The sequence below is a fragment of the Peromyscus californicus genome, unplaced genomic scaffold (assembly GCF_007827085.1).
Source record: "Peromyscus californicus insignis strain IS unplaced genomic scaffold, ASM782708v3 Scaffold_5__1_contigs__length_169319896, whole genome shotgun sequence".
Classification (NCBI taxonomy): domain Eukaryota; kingdom Metazoa; phylum Chordata; class Mammalia; order Rodentia; family Cricetidae; genus Peromyscus; species Peromyscus californicus.
In genome coordinates this window covers 46,888,512-46,910,965 of record NW_026294573.1, presented here as the reverse complement: position 1 = coordinate 46,910,965, position 22,454 = coordinate 46,888,512, and the positions used below count along the sequence as shown (strand labels likewise).

The 22,454-nt window shown below is 44.0% G+C and overlaps 2 protein-coding genes across 3 annotated transcripts in view; one reads left to right on the top strand and one right to left on the bottom strand.

The window, feature by feature from the left end:
* C8b (complement C8 beta chain) overlaps positions 1 to 22,454 on the top strand; it is a 103,001-nt gene that overhangs the window by 46,351 nt on the left and 34,196 nt on the right. The window lies entirely within an intron of this gene.
* C8a (complement C8 alpha chain) overlaps positions 1 to 22,454 on the bottom strand; it is a 59,631-nt gene that overhangs the window by 3,026 nt on the left and 34,151 nt on the right. Inside the window, exons 8-10 of one of the 2 annotated variants that reach the window (XM_052718294.1) lie at positions 7,735 to 7,874; positions 6,437 to 6,580; positions 1,262 to 1,484 (exon numbers count right to left, since the gene is read on the bottom strand). In XM_052718294.1, coding sequence (XP_052574254.1) covers positions 1,262 to 1,484; positions 6,437 to 6,580; positions 7,735 to 7,874 — 507 coding nt within the window. Of the gene's footprint in view, positions 1 to 1,261; positions 1,485 to 6,436; positions 6,595 to 7,734; positions 7,875 to 22,454 lie in introns of both variants that reach the window. The other variant, XM_052718293.1, reaches the window with a different exon arrangement.

The following is a 22,454-nucleotide window of genomic DNA, read 5'->3' as shown; positions in this document are numbered from 1 at the left end:
TAGGGGGTAACCCCTGACCACTAAGGAAAGTGTTGTCTGGGGTTGTTATGGACACACTACCTTTTGATTTATCCATCCAGACTTCCCCTGTTCTGTGTATGTGTTCTTCTGTACAATAGCCAAATGAAACTGAGGTATATGTTCTCTGCCTTCATTCTGTGCATCATATGAAAGTAGCTTTGTATGTCTGGTAAGCTGAAAATTTAGGTATTGGGATATGCATTGATACTGTTAGAGCTTGCCAGGCCTGGCAGCATAGGCCTGTAATCCCATCTTTTTTCGAAGCTGACATGGGAGGTCACAGGTTCAAGGCCACCCTGGGCAACTTAGTGAGTTCCTGTCTCAAGATTAAAAGTGAAAAGAAAGCTGGAATATAAATCTGCCATAGAGCACTTGCCCAGTATGCATAAAGCCCTGGATTCCTCTCCCCAGTCAGAGAGAGAGAGAGAGATTGGAATTCAAAAGAAATTTAGATGGAAGCAGTTGAGACCCCCAGAAACAGGTGTTTCACCAGTGTCCCAGGGTTAGTTTATGAACTATCTGGGATTCATGTCCAGAGTCCCCCTACTTCATCCTAAAGGGAATGAGTGTTTACTCCTGTTGATAAATTTCTTCCATAGTGCTGGTTAATGAGTTGGTTTATGTCAAAGCTACATACTTTTGGACCTTATTTGCTCCAACTTTGTATCTAGCAGTAATTCCTTATATAATGACACCCATTGCATCCCTCCAAAAGACACATTCAACTCCCAGCTTCCATTACCAGTGAACAGAACCGCATTTGAAAATTTGGTCTTTGTTGTGAAAACACATTGAGATAAAGCCACCTGAATGAGGCTGGGGCCTACTCCAATGACCTGTATTCTTACCGAGAGAAAAGCCAAGAGAAAGGGGGAAAGAAAGTCGCATGACTATGGAGGCAGAGAGTGGAGGCATGTGTCTACAAACTAAGCAACTCCAAGATTTGCTGACAACCACTAGAAGTCAAGAGAAGCATGGAGCACATCCTGCCTGGAAGCTCCAGATACAATCTTCCTGGCGCCCCCACTAGCAACCTGGACCAAAGAGAAGTCTTGATATCAGGGAGAGAATGGAAAAAGGCTTAAACATGGGGCATGAACTATAAAACTCTAGCCTGTGGATTCTTAAGGTAATCAATGAGAGGACCTAGAAAAAAGAGGCTGATATCCCAAAGGTTCCTTCTACACACGCCCCTCAGACCCAGGCCAGGCTGGAGTAGAGTGGAAGGCATGGGTCTTACCCTCCGTCGCCATCTGCTCACAGGCAAGGCCTTGCCGACCCGCGCTGCACTGGCACTTGCAGCTGGTACCCTGGAGTATGGGCTCCCCATTGTTGAAGCAGGGCCCACAGTGGCAGGCATTGAATTCCATCAGGTACTGGTCCAAGGCCCGGTGCAGGTTCTGCCGTTTGGTCTCTAGAGGCCCCAGGTTCGTGTGCCGCAGCAGCTGGTGGATGGGCTGCATCTGCAGAAACAAGAAGAACTCGGGGTTTCTTTTTAGCTCTGCTCACCTTCTCAGAACTCAAGGGCTAGCTGTGAGGCTTCTGGAAGTCCTGCTGCAGAGGCCAGTCCTCACAGCCATTCTGTGAATTACACGAAGCATACCATGTCATTGATCAGGAACTGGGGGCTCAAAGTGTGCGTGTAACTAGCTCAGAATCACACGAACATTTAAGTGCAAGAACCATTCTGAACATGGATACAAATATCTCTGAAACCAATGCTCTCCATACTCCAGAGGCCACCCTGGCCAACTCACTTGTTGCCTCCAGAACTTTGGGAAGCCAGAACCATGTATTAGGTTGAAGTCTACGTATTCAGGTTTTTGTTTGTTTTTTTTTTTTTCTTGTTCTGTCTGTCACTCTTTAACACAGGCATTGGTAAAAGGAGTTTTGTTGCCTTTGGAAGCAGATCCCTTAATGATGCAAGGGCAGTGGTATGTGGGTGGATATGAGGTAAGCAGGCTTTCCCGGCCTCCATAGTGTTGACTGGAATGAAGAATGTGCTGACAGAAGCATGTGGTACTGTGTATGTGTATGCCAGGCAGGTTAGCAGTATCACTGGACTCTGCACACTAGATGCCAGCAACTCCCTTGTCCTGAAAATCAAACCCTGTCATTACTAAATGCCCTACACACAAAACTGCCTCGGGCTGAGAAGTGATAAGAGGTCTGCCATTCTCCTGCTTCCCACTGTGGGATCTTTGTCAAGTGACCCTCCCTTCTTCATCTGAAAATGAGAGTCATCACCTCACCTCCTGGTTTTACTGTGAAGATCCAGGGAGATGTGTGGGAGTCCTGATCTCACTTTTCCCTAGGGTACTCTTGAGTAGGGAGAAGTGAGAAGTATTTAGATAGAAATATAGAGGGAAAGAGAGATAGAAACACAGGATAGCCTCAGGAGGGCCTGGGTCAAAACCCACTGGCCCCTTCTGTCTTTTCTAAAGGGCTATTTATAGGAATGCCAAGGGGTGGAACAAAAGACCTCCCACCAGCACAGCCAAGTGCAGACCCTTTCAAATACCTGGTAACCTCACACTTGGTTAGTCCATCCCCTTATGCAGACCTGCTGTGTAAAGCAAGCTCAGATCTCACTAGGAAACCTCTGTGGGCTCCCACAGAGATGACATGTGGCAAGGCCTTGTCACCTAGAAAAGTAAAGTGAATGCTGCTTGCTGCCTAGCTGTGTGGCTGAGAGGTTCCGTTTTCTCTCTAAACCTGGGAATGGTGCGTTTTCCTCACGACACAAAGCACTGAGTGTAAGGTAACAGTGTAAGAGAGAGAATAATACACAACAACATGCCATTCTCTTTAGAAACAGTGTTAGCAAGAAAAGGGACAGTGCTGGGGAGAAGTGGCTGAACTGTTTGCTGTGTGAACTTGAAAACATTAGTTAGAACCCCTAGCACCCATGTAAAACACTAGGCACAGCAGTCAGCTGCTGTATGTAACCTCCACACTGGGAGGCAGACACAAGATTATCCTGAGGATTCTCTGGCCAGTCACCACCAAGATCCAAGCCTTGTGAGCAACAGAGGAAGACACTTGGCATTGACCGTTGACCTCCAAATGCATTTTCAGGTATGAGTGCAACACACGCACACACACACACACACACACACACACACACACACACACACACACACACACACACACCAGAAAGACAGAGTGGGAGACAGAGACAGAGACAGACAGACAGACACTATGCTCTTCTAGTTGTATTACTCTGGCTATCTTTAGCACCCTTGCAATGCTATGTATTTGGAGGAAACCTACAATGAAAGTTTTCTGTGGGACTCTAATTTTACAAGGGAGGAGCCTGAGGCCCCAACAAGAGAAAGCAGTTTGCCAGGTCAGATAGAGCTACCCTGGGTCAGCCAGAAGTCAAGGGCAGGCACTTCACAGAACTTTGATGGGTTCCTGGAAATGTGGACAGAAAGACTCACGGCAAACAGACCTTGGTGAGTGGTCAGAGGCCATTTCGGAGGCCTTCAGACAGGGGAAGCAAGGATTGGCTGGAACCCTAGCCAAGAGATAATCACTTACTGGAATATCAGGGAATTGGGCCCGCTGTTAGGACATAAGTATGGAATGGGCTGCCCAGGGTCTTGATTAAAGATGACTTTTGGTTCCAGGTCAAGCCAGTCCACAGGACAGCTTCCCCTTAACCTTAAAGCAGACGAAACTCAAGTCCCTCCCTCTCATAACTCTCAGGAAATGTTCCTGGGGAGGACTGGTGGATTTTAGGAAGAGAAAGGGATAAAAAAGAAAGGATATTAGAATTTTAGAGCTCAAAATTTACTGGCAATGATCTTATCCCATTTTATAGATAAGTGAACAGAATCAGAGAGGCAAGTAATGAAGCAACGTAACATAAATTAATACATACTTAACACAATGTATATAATATAGAAGAAAACAATGACCCATGGATTCACTCCATCTAAGTATCTGCTATGAATAAATAGTTACTGCTGACACCATTTCTACTATGGGTCTCAAATAATTCCTAATTGATATGTTTAATCTGTGATCTGTCTATCTATCTATCTATCTATCTATCTATCTATCTATCTGTCTGTCTGTATGTCTATCTCCTTCTCTACCTCTCTCCACTCTCCTTTTCAAGCATAAAACTAGCTCTATTTCACTACGATAAAACCTTCCCATGATTTAGTGTACTGATATACATGTCTCAGGGGGTAGGGGAAGTTGTGAAGACATGGATATTTAAGAGTTAATGGGACATGGCTGTCATTTGCTTACTACAGGCTTTTATGCGCATCCATTAGTTCTGTGGATCTGTTTCCTCATCTAAGATTCCCTGAGTATCCCCCTCTGTGACTTTATAGTCTAGCATTCTTTGTTATATTATGCATGGGGTGGGCGGCTGAAAGTGAAGGAATAGACCAAGGCTACAGCTGGAAAGGGTGGATGAACCATGATCCAAACTACTCCTCTTTGCTCCCTCCCAAACCCCGGGTTCTTTTCTCCAAAGAGAGTTTCCATCTTCAAACTGTGACCCTGCCTTCCCCTCAAAGTTCATATATATTCTCCTGATATCAATTTTACAGTTTTTGCCCAAATCACTAATAGCTTGATGATAGCAATTTTCAGACCCTATGTGAATTACAGGTGCGTGAAAGTGGTCCCTTACTTATTGGAGAAGAAACGAAATCAAGGTTAATCCAGCTGACCTTTTATCTTTGTAGAAAGTGGGGTGTTAAAATAGAGTTTTAGGTTTAACTGTTGTGATGTCTTAGAAATATCTATTGGTTTACAGACATAATATCTATAAGCTTAAACACATGTAGAAAAATGGACATAAACAGGGAGATACTAGTTGGGATAACAAGAATACTTTTCTTAAAAGTTTGAAATAACAACTGTTTTTAAAGGGCTGTCTTGACAGCTAATGTAATCCAGTTTGTAAGGTCAGGGACAAAGCCAGATCTTTTAACTTTGTTGACATGTCAGGCCAGAGGACCTTTAGCTGGGGGGCTGGTGTGTACCCTGTAGGCTGTTTAGCAGGGTCCCTGGTTTCTTCCTCAAAGTCCCCAGAGCACCAACCTTGTCACATTGCCTAGTACTGACCTGGTACATGGCCATATTGCCCCTGGGCAACAAAACCCCCAGGCATAGTTTCTTTGTCTAGCCTCAGCTGTCCTGGAACTTGCTCCGTAGACCAGGCTGGTCTCAAACTCAGAAATCCGCCTGCCTCTACCTCCTGAGTGCTAGGATTAAAGGCATGCACCACCACCACCATCTAAGAATCAGTGTTTTAAGGAAGGTGCTAGGGCAGAGGCAAGAGAACTGAGCATAGTTCATGAGCCTGAAATCTAGACACTGTCACACAGACACTATCTAGCAGCTCATTTAGCAATTTAAGCAATTCCTTTAGTCTTTTTTCAGACTGATTTCTAATCTGTTCAATATTTATTGACTGCCCCTTTAATGAAAGCATGGTACTCTGAACAACAGAATATCATTCAGCTGTTAAAAAGATTAAATTTCCAGGGAGATGGATGTTTGTGGAAATCATAATATCAAGAGAGGTGGCCCCTCCCAAAAAGCATGTTCTCCCCCATCTGCAGACCCTAGCCATTAATGTAGTTGCATGTATATGTAAATAGCTGTGAGGGTGGGTAAGTACAAATACTGAGAAAGGAAATCAAGAGAAGATAACACTAGGTGATGAGAAAGGACACATGGGTATTGAAAAGGGATATAAAGCTGTTTTATCTAGTTCTCAGGGTGGATGTATGGATTCAACTCTCCATGTATTGAAGCAACAAGAGCCATTCTTGTGTGGCAGTAGGATCCACCATGCGTTCCTCCTTTTAGGGAGCAGTTGTGAGAGTCAATTGTTTGTTTGCATTCCATTGACCAGGAGCACCACAGGAATTAAATTTGTCACATTGATATACTTATAAAAAGTGGTTTATTTTCAAATTTGTTCTGGCGAAGGAGTGCTACAACTTGAAGTTTTCTCTTATGTTTAAAACTACATCCAATTACTCTATTGGAGTGTTATTTAACATATAAGTTCTATTGCTATTCATAAAGTACCATTTTTAAATAAAATTTATAACCTCCTAATGTACCAGATGTGATTTCTAAATTAGTTTGTGCAAAAATGCGAGTTGGTGTTCATGTCTAACCCTGCAGAGCTTCTGGGCTAGCAGTGGTCACCTGAACCCTGAACAGACAGGAAGTTTCTGACCCCAGCTGTCCTGTGGGTCTGGTCTAATGTCACATCTTCCCTCCAGGCAGATTTGGGAAAGGGCACCAGTTCAGTGTGCCGTTACATTTAATCTTGTTCTTTGATGGGCTCATAATAAGAAATATGAAATGATCTGGTCGGCTTCACTTTCATTCCTTATAGACGTAGGGTTTCTTCAACTGCGAAAAGACTTACCTCAAAATCGATAACAACAGGGTTATACTTTAATGATCTCCCCCAGGACCGGTATGTAATGGTACTTCTATTTTGTGTCAAGCCACTGCCCCAGTCAGGACTGCCACCTCGCACCCGAGAAATGATCTCCTCCACTGCCAAGCTCTCCATCTGTATTTCTATCAAGAGAAAGGCAGTGTTAGCTCCCTTTTCCCCAAACCAAAGGACTGGGTGGTAAGTTCTACTGATAAGATTTGTAGTAGTGTTCATCTGCTGTCCTTAGAGCTAGGTCCATCCTTCTACGGTACCTGATGAACTGCAGGATGGGGTAGACAGAAACTGCACATCTTCTGAGTGGAGCAGACACGGAGAGGCCAACCCAACTCAACATGGATGATAAATGGCTGGGAAGGTCCATGGTTCTTCATGCACTCATTCATTCATAGGTCAGAGGTTTACCCACTGCCTGCTTGTTCTTGAATTCTCTCCCCTGCCATCTCTCCATCTCTCTCCCCCTCTCTCCCTCTCTTCTCTCCTTTGCTCTTACCCTCTCTCCCTATCAAATATTGCAGATTTTATGACAGATGTTACTGTAGTACTCAGTGCAGACACTGAGAAGGAAACAGGCAGATGGGCTAATCAGGGAAGAAAATGAGTTGGTTACAAAGTGTTTGCTAGGTCAAGTACAGAGGCTGAAGCATCATCAGAAATGGGGTAATTTGGCTTAAGACTCAAGGCATAAATAACCTAAGCAATGGTTATAACTTAAGCCTATTTAGTATGTATTTCACCTACTACATTATAAGCTGATTTCATACTCCTTTAGTTCTCTGTCCCTTACCTCAAAAGAACTTGGTTTGTATTTGACAGGTGAGTGAATAAATAAATGTATAAACACCCACACTGACGTGCTCAAGAAATGCTGACTATCCATTCTTTCACTGATCATCATTCCTTGAGCTTGGACTTGGGAGTCATAACCCCGTCTCATGAGAGACTTGCCTACTCCCTCTACACCATTACCTGATGAGATGATAACAGATCCTATCTACACATCCCTTTTCACCCCATTCCTTGCTGGGGTCTTTGTCTAACCCTTGAAATATGGCAAGGACCCTTAAACTGTTGAGTATTTTTGAGATGGCTTTACTGCAAGAAGGTGGACCCAAAACAGACATATTATACACTGATCATGGCTTGGGGTTACTTAGTACTTGTAGTAAGACTACCAAGAGAAATGGAATCAGGTGGGGAAGAGAATCATTTGCAGGGATTGAGTGTCCCAAGGAAAGGCTGGCTTCTCTTTGGGGGAGACCCACTGATAAGCACTTGCCCCTGTTAGCATCTCCAGACTTCTCGCACTTAAATCCTGATAAACTTCCTTCAACGATAAAAGTGTCCTCAAACTCCAGGCCCAGGTTGCCTCCGAAGCAGTTTTGGACATCTTCCGCAGTAATACCTGCAGTGGGAAGACAGAAAAGCACTCAGGTTTGAATGACAGCTGCCATGGTACAAGCAGCTCAGGCTAGGGAAAGCTTACTCTGACTTTAGAGGCAGAGAGGGCTGGCTTGACATCTTCACTTTTCTCTCCTGTGGGAGGGCGGTCAAAGCACCTGAAGAATGAGAGTCGGGCGCGGTGTGGTGCGTGCGACTTGCTCTAGACTCTCACCCTTTTCCCTTTGAGATTCTCCTCTGAGTCTCCGTGAAGCAATGGTTCCAGTGCATGCCTCCCCCTTCAGCCTTGGTCTTCACCCCATTTTGCACAGGATAGCCCTCCATAAAAGTGCCGCCTTCCCTCCCACCACACCCTTTCTGAAGTCTACCCACACTCCTGTTCAAACAGCATTTACTTCAGGAAGTGTTTTAGGAACAGAAAACTCCTCAGTCTCTTCATTTGTCACTGTCCTTTTTATGCAGGAGTCCAGTCATTTTTTTCAGAAGCAATGACTGATAGATGAAAGAAATAAGTGAATAAGTGAATGTCCCAATCCTGGGGGAAGGGAACAGAAGAAAGCTTCCAACTTCAAATCCCGGTCATTGCCACACTCTGTGAACTCTGCAAAGGGCCATGATCTCGCTGGCCTCGGTTTCTCATTTATGGAAAGAAGGGATTGTTCTCCCCTAAGTATGCATCAGCTGAAGCACTCTGTGACATGATAAATATCAGTTCCTGCACACCTCTGGAGCTGGGAGGGAGTGCCTGCAGGAAGAGATGCTCTGAGCAACCCACTTAGTACCAAGTAAAGGGCTTCTTCTGCTCTTTCCATTGAAGCACTTTTAATTTTTAATGCATAACTAATTGAGGAAGATTTAGCATATTTAATTGTTTTGATTAAAAAATGCTTCAACAGTGATAAACAAAAGTGGATGAAAAGAAGTCCCAGCCAGCAGCCAGAGTGATTACTTCAGTGAATGGCAGAGTGCTGCGCATTAAGGATAGCATTGCCTGATGAATCGGGCCAGAAAGTGCTGTGGAGTGATTGTGCTCCTGGAGGATCTGCAGACACAGTGCCATGAAGTGTGGGGAGAAGAGAATTCTAGCTGGGTTTGAGCTGTGAGACTTGACTGAAGTGGCTTTGTCTTCTGAGGACCTCCAAGTAGGGTACCAGACAGTAAGGGGAGGACTGGGACTCCGAGAATCATAGAGTCGGAGAGCTAACGAGCCTTCAGACACCCAGTCCACAGCTCTAATTTCTAGTCAAGATGCGTATGGTTCATAAAGGTTAATTAGCTCACCTAAGGCCATGCAGCTGAAGGCAGGGAAGCAGAGAGTCACGTGACTCTCTGTCTGGCTCTGAAGCCTGCAGCCTTTTCACTATCCCCGGTCATCGAGTCAGACTTAAGCATCTTGTTCTCTGAGAGAAACATTTAGTAGGCACCTGCTGTGTACCATCCGGGCACATCATGTGCTGGTAATGTAGCCATCTTGAGTTAAAACTCCTGTGGGTTGGATGTGAATCTGATTAACTAAAGCCTTGTCCTTATAAGGCTAGCAGGGTTCGTGAAGCAAGGACCAGCTGAAGACAAATCCGTATTGGAGAGTTGCTGGTTGGAATACAGTTGAGCTGGTAAGCAGGGTCTTAGTAAAAGGTCTGAGAAATGCTACAAACAGGTAGCCACACAGAGCCTGCTGAGACACCAAGGACAAGGAGCTGGGTCAGGTAGAGGAGCCCAAACCTGCCTCCAAAGGCAGGATCTGAAACTAATGTTGGAGGCCAGGACACAGATCCAGAGGGATGGATGTAAACAGACCAAGAGCACAGTGGCGAGAACAGAGTAGGAGCTGGAACTGCTGTGGAGAAGTGTGGCCTAGGCAGGTGGCCTGATCTGTAGAACACCCTGCCTGTCTTCTAGACCTATCCCAACCATCCATGTTCCACATGTTGACTTTGGTCAGATCAAACTAGACTTGCTTGAAGCTTTTGAATTCTGAACTCTGGAGTTCATGTCACCACATCCGACTCTAGATTAAACGTAGACTTTTAGGCCCCATTTCCTTTCATTCTGAGTCTGTATTTCTGAGAAGTCAGAAATCTGGATTTTAAGCAAGGGTCTCAGATGATTCTCAGGTGGTGAATCTGGGACAAGCAGAACACTATGGTTCCACAGAAGATGTCTGGTAGCTTACTCCAGTGAGCTGTGGTACATGCAGTTTCAGTCAGAGCCTCTACCAATGCCTTGGATATGGACACAACCGTCAACCTCATCACATCTACTCAGAGTAAGAATTGGGAAATCAAGGGGGTAATTCTGGTTGCTAATCAGGATTCAGAAATTCCTCAGGAGACTGGATTCACAGTCTGAGAAAAAATGAGACTCATTTGGGAAAGTTGTAGCATTCTACCCTGGGGACAAAATACCAACCACACAGGTACCTCGAGGAATGTGGGAAGCTGAGCAGACAAGGCCTGAAGTTCCGGACTACTCCCAGTTTATCAAGGTGATGAAGCCAGATGAAAGTGAAAACCAGAAAAATAAAGATGGAGTAATCTCAGGCTCCCCTCCCAGGCTAGAGAAAAATCAGAACCTGATAAAACACATTCCTTCTGTAAACACTACCTAGCCATTAAAATTCCTTAAAGAGGACAGAAATCCTGCAACTTATGACAACAGATGACCCTCGAGGACATTATGCCATATAAAGGAAGCCAGGCTCAGAAGAGACTATAGGCTTCCCCTTATGTGAGGTATCTAAAGTAGTGCAACCCATTGAAGTAAAGTAGATCTTAACGGTTGCCAGGTCTGAGAGGACAAGGAAAGGGAGAGCGAGTTGCTAATCAATAGACATGAAATCTCAGTTATGAGCTCTCTGTACAACGCTGCTCCTCTAGTTAATTAATAACACTGCACTATATGCTTACAGTGCTAAGGGGGTGGGTGTCCTCAGGGTTCTTAAACGATAAAGGTTTTTGTCGTGTGTGTGTGTGTGTGTGTGTGTGTGTGTGTGTGTGTGTGTGTGTGTGTGTGTGTGTGTGTTCATGTGTATAGAGACCCAAAGTTGATGCCAAGAAATTTAGGGAGTCTTCCTGGGTCTATCTTTGAGGGTGGGTCTCTCAATGAAACCCAAACCTCACTGATATGGCCTGCTAATTAGTATTAGTTTTGTTTTGTTGTCAATTTGATACAAGCTAGGGTCATCTATGAAGAGGGAACCTCTTTTTTAATTTTAAAATTAAGTGAGTAAGTAAGTAATTTTTGAGACAGGGTCTCACTGTGTAGTCTTAACTGTCCTGGAAGTCTCTGTGTAGACCAGGGTGTCCTTAGACTCACAGAGACCCACCAGACTCTGCCTCTGAGTGATGGGATTAAAGGTGTGTGTCACTGCCTGGCCCAGGAAGAGGGACCTCAGTTGAGAAGATGCCTCCATCAGATTGGCCTGTAGGCAAGTCTGTAGGGTGTCTTCTTGATGAATGGTTGATGGGGGAGGGCCCAGCCTACTCTGGGTGTGCCACCCTAGGGAAGGTGTTCCTGGGTTGTACAAGCAATCTGAGTGAGCAATGGTGAACAAGCCAATAAGTAGTATCCCTCCACATGCTCTGCTTCAGTTCCTGCCTTCAGGTTCCTACCCTGACTTCCTTTCCTACGGACTGATGTAGAAGTGTAAGCCATGTTGATTTTGATCATGGTCTTTATCATGGATGCAATCATTTCATGAAACAGGAAGGAGACACACACACACACACACACACACACACGCACACACACACACACACACACACACACACGCACACACACACACACACACACACACGCACACATGCACACATATACACATAGAAGAGGGCTCTGATACAGTGCAGGAGGTCTGAACAGGCTTCCTTCAAAAGGAGGATGCTGGATGTAAGCGGAACAGGTGGTACCCAGCAAGAACGTAGGCTACAGAGAGCAGAGGGAGGACACATGAGGGTTCATGTTCCCGCAACAAGACAGTACTCAGAAAGGCTGACCTAAACTCTAGAGTGAAAAAGACATGGAAGGAAACTAACTGCCCCCAGGGTTTCATCTCTCGCTAGTCTGGTGCCAAGAAGGACAGCTTTGATGTCTGCTTGGTAGCCCAGGGCCTCAAACAATATGGCTCTGGCCACCATGCCCACTCTCTGCTTTCCTGTTGGGCATGGCTGTGGTACAGGAGTGAGGGCAGTCCTCACGCTTCAGTGTGAGTACTGAAGGATCAGCAGGGCTCTGAGGGAGAAGCAGGCAGCTTGACTTTTGAGGTACCTGAACACAGACAATCTCTGTCATTTCTCAGATTAAAGGCATCAAGTGGAAAACAGATAGTTGTAATGTATTATTTATCTCTTCGCAGCAAACAAATACCACTCAGGAGACTGTGATCTCACCGCTGTGTTGCTTTGCTGCACTGGTTGCCTGCAAACATAGTCTCTCCCAAGGGAACAGGGAATCTTTGTGACTATTTCAGCCATCACAGTGGAAAAGATCATTGGTTAGTTTGTGGATGGACTGGCTGAGATGTTGGTTAACTAACCTGCTCTCTCTCTCTCCATACTTCCACTAGTCTGTTTAAACTCATTTTTTTGCCAACCAGCTGGCAAATGTGAGTGTTGTGTGCTTTTGCATGTGTTAGTTCTTGTGGCCAGAAAGTCCTTTGTCCCTTTCATTGAGCCTTTTGGGCTTTTCTCCAGGTATCCTTCCTCCATTTCCTAGGGATCTCTACAATACCTCTGTGTTTCCCTCCAGGACTGTATTTAGCACACCCTAGGAAGTTTTTCTTCCTTGGCCTGTTTTCTTTTCTATTAGACTGAAAATCACCATTTGGTTAAGCAAGGTCCAGCACAGAGCATGGCATGTTCCAAGCCCCCAGGAGTGCTCAGGTACCAGCTGGTCCTGTCATTCCTAGATGGTACCACTAAAACATTTGAGGAGTTGTGTGTGTTTGGGGGGAGTCATTTGTATTCTTTTAAAGGAAGATATGAATCAGAGCTTTGTAATAATCATGGTTAAGTCTTGGTGTTTTATGAAATGTTTTCATCTGCTTTAACTCATCATCTCATTCCAACCATCTTCTGAGCATGGAGGATTTGACCATATTATGAGCTTACTAGAAAAGGTCTGCTAGCTGAGAGTGTAAAGTCTGGAGCCATTAGCTGGTAGTGTGACTCTAATTTTTTAACCTCTTTGTGCCTCAGTTCCCCTGTCTTTAAAATGGAAATAGTAGTTTCTATTAGTCAGTGCCTGAAAACAGGGTCCAGCACAATGAAGTACTCAATGTGCCTTGGCTATTATTGTTGGCTTACTCGTCCCAGGTTCCATGACTAGCGAACTCAAGAATCAGGTCTTTGAAAGCTAGACATGTTGACCCAAATCCACAAGTGCCTATGCCATCACTGCCAGTGGTGCTGTGCAGAGAAACACTCATCACATGTCACTGGGATCAATGGTGGTCCCCCAAAGAGCCCTGCAAAGGCTGCTTTCCAGTTATGTCCTCATCACTCAAGGAAACTCAGAGAATGATGGCCATGTAGTGTACTCCCGATGGCAATATTAAGGCTGCAGCCCAGACTTCTGCCTGCCTTATGAGAACTGCCTCAGGTTCTCTGATTTTGCACAATGACATTGGCCATGACAAGGAGCAGCATATGGGAGGCTAGGCTCTGAAAGTGGAGACTACAAGAGCTGGAATCCATCTCTGACCAGGATCTGTCTGGACAATTGTTTGACCTCACTGTGCTTCAGTTTGTCTACCTAGAAGGTGACTTTGGTACAGTCCCTTCATGGGGCTTTGATGAGGGTTCAATGTATTAATCCATGCTATGTTAACTGCCTACAGAGATGTCAGTAAAGGCCGAATACTGCCACTTAGCTGTTTGGGGAACAGCTGCAAGCTACATGGAGCCTCTGGGTTCCTGATTCTCAATGTGGAAGATGTGAAACTGGAGTAGGCAGGTGAATTCGTGATAACAACAGGTTCTCTTCATCAACACTTAAGTAGTATAATCTGCTAGGACATGGGTGAGGGCAGGCAGTACAAGCAAACCCAGATTACAGGTAAGTAAATATCCAAGGAGGATAGACCAGGGTACCCAAAGCCTCTGCTCTCTATGCCATGCTATACTGCCTGCAAAGCTAAGGGTGGAAAGAATTATGATACATCTCAGATTTTCTCCTTTAAGTATGAAGCTATTTTCAATGATATTAGAAGTGGAAATTCAAAATCAGGACAAAGTCAGAAGGATAGTACTGAGTGTCTCTCAGTTCCATGTGTATGCAAATGATTTAAGGGGAATGGGGACAGAGCCAAGACACCAGGAGTCTGTCAGTCAATCAATACCATCCATCACCGTGAAGTCTGGTTGTCATGGTAACTGGGGATAAAGCCTGGAGCTTGTTAGAATCCAGTGACTGTCTGTTCAGGGTGACTGGTTAGTTAGCGGGCACAGCAAAAGACCTGCTGAGCCATCCAGACTGCTTAGCCATGAATATAGAACTCTTCACAATCAAGTTTCTGTCTATCTCACCCTCCTCACTATCCAGTGGACCTCAGATCCTTTAGTAAAACACCTGCCTCTGCAGAGTGTAAGGAAAGCTACAGAGAATATACATCAAGTATAGGATTCTGACCCTCTGCTGGGGTTCAGCCTCCATCCTCAGGCAGGACTCTGTAAATTTACCAATAATAGGATGCATATGCAAAGAGGTGCATGCAATAGAGTGGCACATATATCTAAGTCCAAAGGCCATTGAAGCTTTTAAAGACAGGCATGCAGCCCAGAAAAGGAGACAGAATGATTACTTAGAAAATCCTATAGAAGCTAGGCAGAGACCTAAAGATGAGCGAACATCAGACAGGTGAGGAAGGGATGAGAGGGAGCACAGAATCCCAAAGAGAATGTAAGAATGCTCAGGGTTAAATGTGTGTCCCAGTACAGCACAGCAACCTGGATAGAGGTCAAATGAACTATGGGCAAGGCCGAAGCACACTCACATATACTAGCCATCACTGCCAGCATCAGGGACCCTCCAGGTCAGTGTTAATCTTTTCATGGCTCTTGCAGCTAGCTTTTAAGTCCAACACTGACTTCATTTCCTAGCTACTGTCATCATAACTCTACCTGACACAACACAGATGCAGCGACAAGGCCTCCGCAACAGAATCTAGCAATGGAGTGAGCCTGGACCCTGGCCTTCTAACGTCCATCCTACTGGCCCCTCCTTACTGCTCCAGCCACTCCCATACAACTCCCTGAAGGTGTGAATGTCTTCAGAGGCCAAAAACTGGAAAGGGTGGACGAAAAGGGCTTGCTCTCCCCTTTGTGCTTTGCCTGTGTCTGTTTCTATTCAAGAATGGTGCTGTTAGGTACCTCCAGCTAACAGCACATTTCTCTAGGGCAGGCATCTGCATGCTGCACCTCTATGTACCAGAAACTGTGGGTGCTCAGTGCAAATTTACAATGTTTGTGGCTGTTCTGGGCCTCCAGATTGCTAACAAAAGATTTGGGGATTGCTCATATCCCATAATTGTGAGATTATTCCTTATAGTAAATCTCATTAATTATATATATTTTGTGCAAACATCTAGGTAAATATATGTTATTGATTCTGTTTCTTTGGAGAACGGGAACTAATATACTTTCTGGTGCCTCTCTTGTACCTGTTGGTGATTTTTCCCCATTATTTAGAGTGGTTTGGTACATGTACATAATCAACGGAAGACACCACATTAATACATAATTTTTAATACTCTTTTGACTGTCCCTAAAAGTAACAAATATATTTTACATTAGGATCTCACAAGTAAGAAATACATTTTACACTGTGGTCCCACTTCCACACATTCAGCTAAATGAAGTTTCAGTAGTTAATTATATTTTGAGTGATGCACTCATATTCTGCATCCTGCCGTATTTTAGTGTATTGGGCATATGTTAATGCTGGCCATGATCTACTGAATTGCTTTAACAATCTACTAATGGACTATAGTCTATGGTTTGAAAAAACCTGAGGTTACAACATCCTGAGACATTATAGTATTGTTAGTTGGGAGTGATGATGTCTCTGGTTCTTTTGCCTGCCTGTGGGACCTTTGTCCTCCTACTGAGTTGCCTTGTCCAGCACTGATATGAGGATTTATGCCTTGTCTTATCACATCTTGTTATACCATGTTTCAGTTGCTATCCCTGGAAGGCCTGCTCTTTTCTTAAAGGAAACAGAGGAGTAGTGGATCTGGGAGAGAGGCGACGAGGGGAGGGAGGGAAAGCTGTGGTTGGGATGTATTGTATCGGAGAAGAATAAATTAAAAAAAAAATACAGTTTTCAAGATTGACACCTGATTCCAGTGACACATAGATAAATATCTTTGAGATAGATGCTTGACACTGGGAAACATATTTGACATTGCTAGACCTTAGTCCTTTGTAAATTATATACTTTATTATCCTTTTCAGAAATGTCTGCTCATTAAATGCAATAGTGGTTTTTTTTTTATTTTTCAAGACAGGGTTTCTCTGTAGGCCTGGCTATCTGGGAACTCACTCTGTAGACCAGGCTGGCCTCAAACTCAGAGATTCACCTGCCTCTGCTTCCCAAGTGCTAGGCTTAAAGGTGTGAGCCACCACTGACCAAGCAAAATAGTGAATTTTAAGTTATTAGCGCAGTGTTAAGCTCCCAGCAAATGCAAGTAGGTGTTGGTTGGTCTTACTGTTATGTCTGTGGTGGTGTATAACGTCACAATGAATGGCAGAATGTACTAACGTATGGGAAAGGGATACGTATTGGAAGATGCACAAACTCTAACTCAGAAGACCTCAGATCAGCACTGAGTCACGTTACAGTGTTTACTTAAGCTCTTTGGGCCTTGGCCTTCTCTCTAAAAAATTAGAGGAAATAATAACACAATTCCTCATGAAACTATTACAAAGATTAATTTGAATACCAGATGTGATTATATATTTGCTTTACAAATATTGGGTGTTACTACGTGTAAATATATTTTATTAAAATCAAATACTTTGGTTGATTCTAAGTACTATGAATGAGAATCTAAATCATTAGTCACTTTGGGTGGCAACTCATTTGGCTACCCACAAAGTAAATCATCCATGACTATAATCAGGAGATTATAACAAAGAAAAACCCACTACCTTCTATGAGCCCCCTGATGAGTGAGAACACTTATTAATCATGTTGGTATCTGGACAGTGCCTCCCGTGTTAAGTGTGTTTAACAAATGTTTATTTAATGGAGAGCTAAAGGAATGAATGAATAAGGCAGGCAGAAAGGCGGGAGGAAGAGCAAGTGAAGCTATAATTAATTCTGTCCTTGTGGGTTGTTCTACGTTGTCTGTTAGTGGTGGTCAGCTGGCCCAAGGACCATGATGGAAGAGGCTGATCAATGAAGGGCTAGATGAACTGCACTGTTGCTGGAAGGGCCTTTCCAGGGCCACTGTGTTCTGGCATCCATCAGGGGCAGGGATGATGGAAAACACACACTGATTTAGGCAGAGTTGTTAGCACTTTGAAAGATAGTGATGAGCATCCAAAGTGACCTTGACAAATGGGAAGAGCAGACCCTCCAAAACTGGATGAAGCTCTGGAGACAGAAATGAATGACCTTGATCAAAAAAATGGGCAGGTGGGGGAGGAGGCATGATGGCTGGGGCTCCAGGTCTATAGCAGCAACATCAGCCACTGCGGGCAGGACACAATGGTAATGATTTCCCTTCTGTTTGAACAATGTTTCAGTACTGGCCAGCTGCAGAACCCTGTGATATCAGTCTTCTTATTATCCCCACTTTACAGATGAGATAACAGTTAAGATTGCACTCAGAAATTGGAAGGCTGAGGATAATAGTACATTGTAATAATGGCACTTCCATGCTCTGAATATAGTTCCTCCCCTGAAAAGTCTCATGTTGAAATTCTCTCCTCAGTGTCACAGTGTTGGGAGAGGGGAGGGGCTTTCATAAGTGACTGTGTCATCAGCAGGAATTAATGCCTTTGTGATGTGGGTCGGTTCGCTCTTCCTAACATTGGATTGTCTCTTCCTCGTGGCCACTTGCCTTTTTGTTACTCTGCGAAGTGGTGGTGAAATGTGAGGTCTAACCTATGCCAGCTGTTTAGACTATCTGACCTTCAGAACCATGAGTCCTAAATCGGTCTCCTATATAAGTTAACCTCATCAAGTGTTCTGTTATAGAACCAGAAAAGAGACCAAGACAAACAGAAATTTCATAGCACAAAAATAGGTAACACTTCTGAATTTCCATATGCCAGGCTCTGGGCCAGGCACTCACATAGATTGTTTCATTTCACATTTAAAACAATCCATGAAGTGTGTTCTGTTACTGTCTCATTTGGAAGAAGAGGAAACTAGAGTACAAAGACATTAACTGATGTGGCACACAGGGCTGATCAGTAGTGGAGACACACATGACCCCCACAGTCTGATGCAGACCTGACTTCAGTTGGGGAGCTGGTGGTCTAGTAGTTGACAGAGCTGTCTATCAGAACTGACTTCAACAATTAAAGTTTCCTGAGTGCTTCCTAGTAGTCTGGCCACTACACTAAATGCTTTTTACAAATAAGTTCACTTACTCCTCTCTTAACCATGAGGGAAAGGATTATATATCCAGCTTTCAGGTGAAATTGGATTCCAAATCATTAAGTAATCTACCCAGAATGGTGCAATTAATAAGTAACTAGTCCCATGATTTTAACTGTTCATGTAGATAATTGTATTAATATAGTGCAGTAAAGGGGGAAAGTATCTGTTGAATGTTTACTGTGTTACCATTCATTTGCTGAGAATGAAGGCATATATGAAGGCATGAAGAATGAAGGCAATATATGTGCATGAAATCATTCTTAAATAAACCTTTACTATTATCTTCGTTTAGGCTTTGAAACTGAGGTGCAAAGAATCCAGTACTTTGGTCAGAGTCATCTAGAATCAAGACCCCACCTGGGTGTTTGACTTCAATGTTTGGATTCTTTGCACCACAACAGGCCTGCTTTAATTCAGACGCCTTTAGGACCTGACTGAGGCCCCTTGAAATCACAACCCACAACAGTAGCTACCATTTGGATGGCCCTTTATTCCTCATAGTGTTTTTGTAACCATTACATTGGTTAATTCTCACACTGGCCACCCGCTCTCCCTTGTTCCTGGGATAGAATCTCTCCATGTAGTCCAAACCCAGCAAACCTCTTGCCTCAGTATCCCGAGTACCTACACCACCACACTCAACTACACAATAGCTTCTTAAAATTATGATAACATTAATATAATATTTTGGCAAACTGAGGTTCAGAGATGTGACATTGCTGCTTCTAAGCAGCAGACTGTGGGTGAGAAGCAATGGTTCTCTGAGGACAAGAATTCCATGTTACCACGCAGCATGCTGGCTTTGATGGGACCACAGGAGGCTTCTGCCTCTGCCTTCATTCTCAGCAAAGCATTAACAGCAATCATTTTTTTGAAGATCCTGGCAAACCATTTTATTGATTGATTGATTTGGTTTTTTGAGACAGGGTTTCTCTGTGTAGCATTTGGAGCCTTTCCTGGAACTCACTCTGTAGCCCAGGCTGGCCTGGAACTCACAGAGATCCACCTGCCTCTGCCTCCCAAGTGCTGCGATTAAAGTTATTTATATTTTTTAAGATTTATTTAATTATGTATATGCCTGCATGCAAGAAGAGGACATCAGGTTGCTCAGTTGATGGAGCATGGGACTCTTAATCCCAGGGTTGTGGGTTTGTGCTCCACGTTGGACACCATATGTAGGCACAGTTTTCCTGTGCCAGCAGCTGCTTCCCAAAATGTGGATTTTAACTCAGAATACCTTGAGTCTTCTTCACTAACTAGAACTAAGGAAACACCTCTGCTTTCCCAGGACCTTTGATGAATGAGAAAACTCATACAAAGTTGCCTAAGATAGTGACATATAGCTGTCAGGCACTTCCTATCTGTCTGTTCCGGGAATCACTCAGAAACTTAATATTAATTATAAATGCTCAGTCAATAGTTCAGTCTTGTTACTAGTCAAGTCTTACATTTAAATTAACCCATAGTTCTTATCTACACTTTGCCACATGGCTTGGTACCTTTTCTCAGTACAGCATGTCCATCTTGCTTCTCCCTGCTTCTGCTTGTGACTCCACCCTCCTTCTTTCCAGTCCTTAGTTTGGTTGTCCTGCCTATAATTCCTGCCTGGCTACTGGCCAATCAGCTTTTTATTAACAATGAAAGCAATGCATTTTCACAGTGTACAAAGGCTGTTCTTCAGCACCAGATCTTACTATAGGTGGGTTGTGAGCCACCATGTGCTTGCTGGGAATTGAACTCAGGATCTCTGGAAGAGCATTCAGTGCTCTTAACCTCTAAACTATTCCTCCAGTCCCTTGCAACACATTCCTAATATACCCCAAACCCACAGAACTGTCAATTTGGGAGGCCTTTGGTATATTAGTTTAACTTCCTACTACATATAGAGTTTCCCTTACAAAGCTTAAACTCTAATTGATGAGAAACACTCTCTACTTCAAGCTGTATTCTAGGGACCAAGGTCACCAAAGCTGAAACAAATGTCACAATCCTATCTACATTGGCTAAAAAGAAGGGTCTAAAGCAGACCACTGCCACCTCATTCCTCAAGTCTTTTTTGGGATATCCATCCACCCTTGATCCTTTCCTCATCTAAGTGTCTGCTTCACTGGAGAGATTGACAGAAAGAACAGAAAGCGACCTAACCAATGGAAGAAGTGACCAGCCAGGGGAGGTGAGATTGATTGTGAATACAGGACAGGTAACCAGTGATATATGGGGAGACAGAGAAGGGAGGCCTAATAAAGGCAACTGGCATGAAAGGGAAAATGTGGATTTTAACTCAGAATACCTTGAGTCTTCTTCACTAACTAGAATGAAGGAAACACCTCTGCTTTCCCAGGACCTTTGATGAATGAGAAAACTCATGCAAAGTTGCCTGAGATGGTGACATATAGCTGTCAGGCACTTCCTATCTGTCTGTTCCGGGAAGCTGGGGAGTTGATGGCATCTCTGAATTCAGAAGAGGATCACACAAGGTGAGAAGAGAAGCTGTGGTTAATTCTGGCAGCACCATCGAAGACGAACATCCTCAGCATGTCATAATGCAAACAAGATTTGCCATCACATGCCCCAAATCTCTCATGTTCTTCTACCTCGGTTCTTTATCTCTTACCTGGACATCAGCAAGAGCCTCTGTGTGTCCTCCCTGAGTCCACCCTCACTCCTTTTTGTCTGTGATTACATAGCACCCAAACAATCTGCAGCCACATAGGCTAGACCACATTGCACTCAGTTGGCCACCCATGTCACTGCAGATATGTTCTGTCCTTCTTACTAGGGTCAGTTGGGTCTTGGGGGCCTTTCTATACTTCTTTTTTTAAGGTTCATTTATTGGTTTTTAATTATGCGTATGTGTGTCTGGCTGCGTAGGAGTATGAATGCATGAGTACAGGTACCCACAGAAGCCACGGGTGTCAGATCCCCTTTGGGCAGAAGTTAGAGGAAGTTTTGAGCTGCCCAACGTGGATGCTGGGGAATGAACTCAGGTCTTCTGCAAGAGCAATATACACTCTGCACCTTAGCTATTATTTCCAGCCCTCACCTTTTAAAACCTTAGTCCTTTCCTGTTATTCTTCCCTTTGCCCAAAGGCTTCAAGCACACATGCCTCCTTTCATTCTCAAGCCTTTTATACTCCTTCTACTTACAGGGTCTTTCTCAAAGCTGCCCATTCTGCCAAGAATGTCCAGATGTCTTCATTAGTCTTTACTTCTTAGCATGACTTGGATTTTTCCCTCCTCAGAGAGACCATCTCAGGATACCCAAAGCTAAGTGAGTGTCCTCCAATGTGTGCCATTATTCTGTATTTCTACAACCTGTTAATGTTATTGTACACATTGCCCTTAGCATAATTTGAAATTTTGTCAGTATCTTATCTTTAAGATCTATAAACTGAACATATATTCTATTTAGTGCAGTTTCTATTAGACATGCTGGGTAGGATAGGGCACATTCATGTCTCACATGGATAAGCTTGACATGGGAAGATATCAACAAGCATACCAATCTGTGCTGGGGAAGATTAGATAGGTAGGTAGGTAAATAGGTAGGTAGGTAGATAGGTAGGATAGATAGATGATTGATAGATGATAGATAGATAGATAGATAGATAGATAGATAGATAGATAGATGGATGGATTCAGTGCCACTTATTAAATCCCTGCTATGGTCCAGAAACTGTGCTGGGAAAGATATCTGCAGAAAAGAACAAAACAGAAGTACCTACCTAGACTCACATTTCAGAAAGGGGGCGAGTGAGCATAAACAAACCAATACAGCCATATGGTAGTGTATAGGACTTGCCTACATAAGATAAGCATGTCTGTGGGACATTTTCTTAATTGTTAATTATGATGGACAGTCCAGCCCACTGTGGGTGGTGCCATCCTGAGCAAATGGGCCTGGCCTACACAAGAAGGATGGCTGAGAAAGCAGTAAGCAGTGGTCCTCATGGTCTCTGCTTCAGCTCCTGCCTTGGCT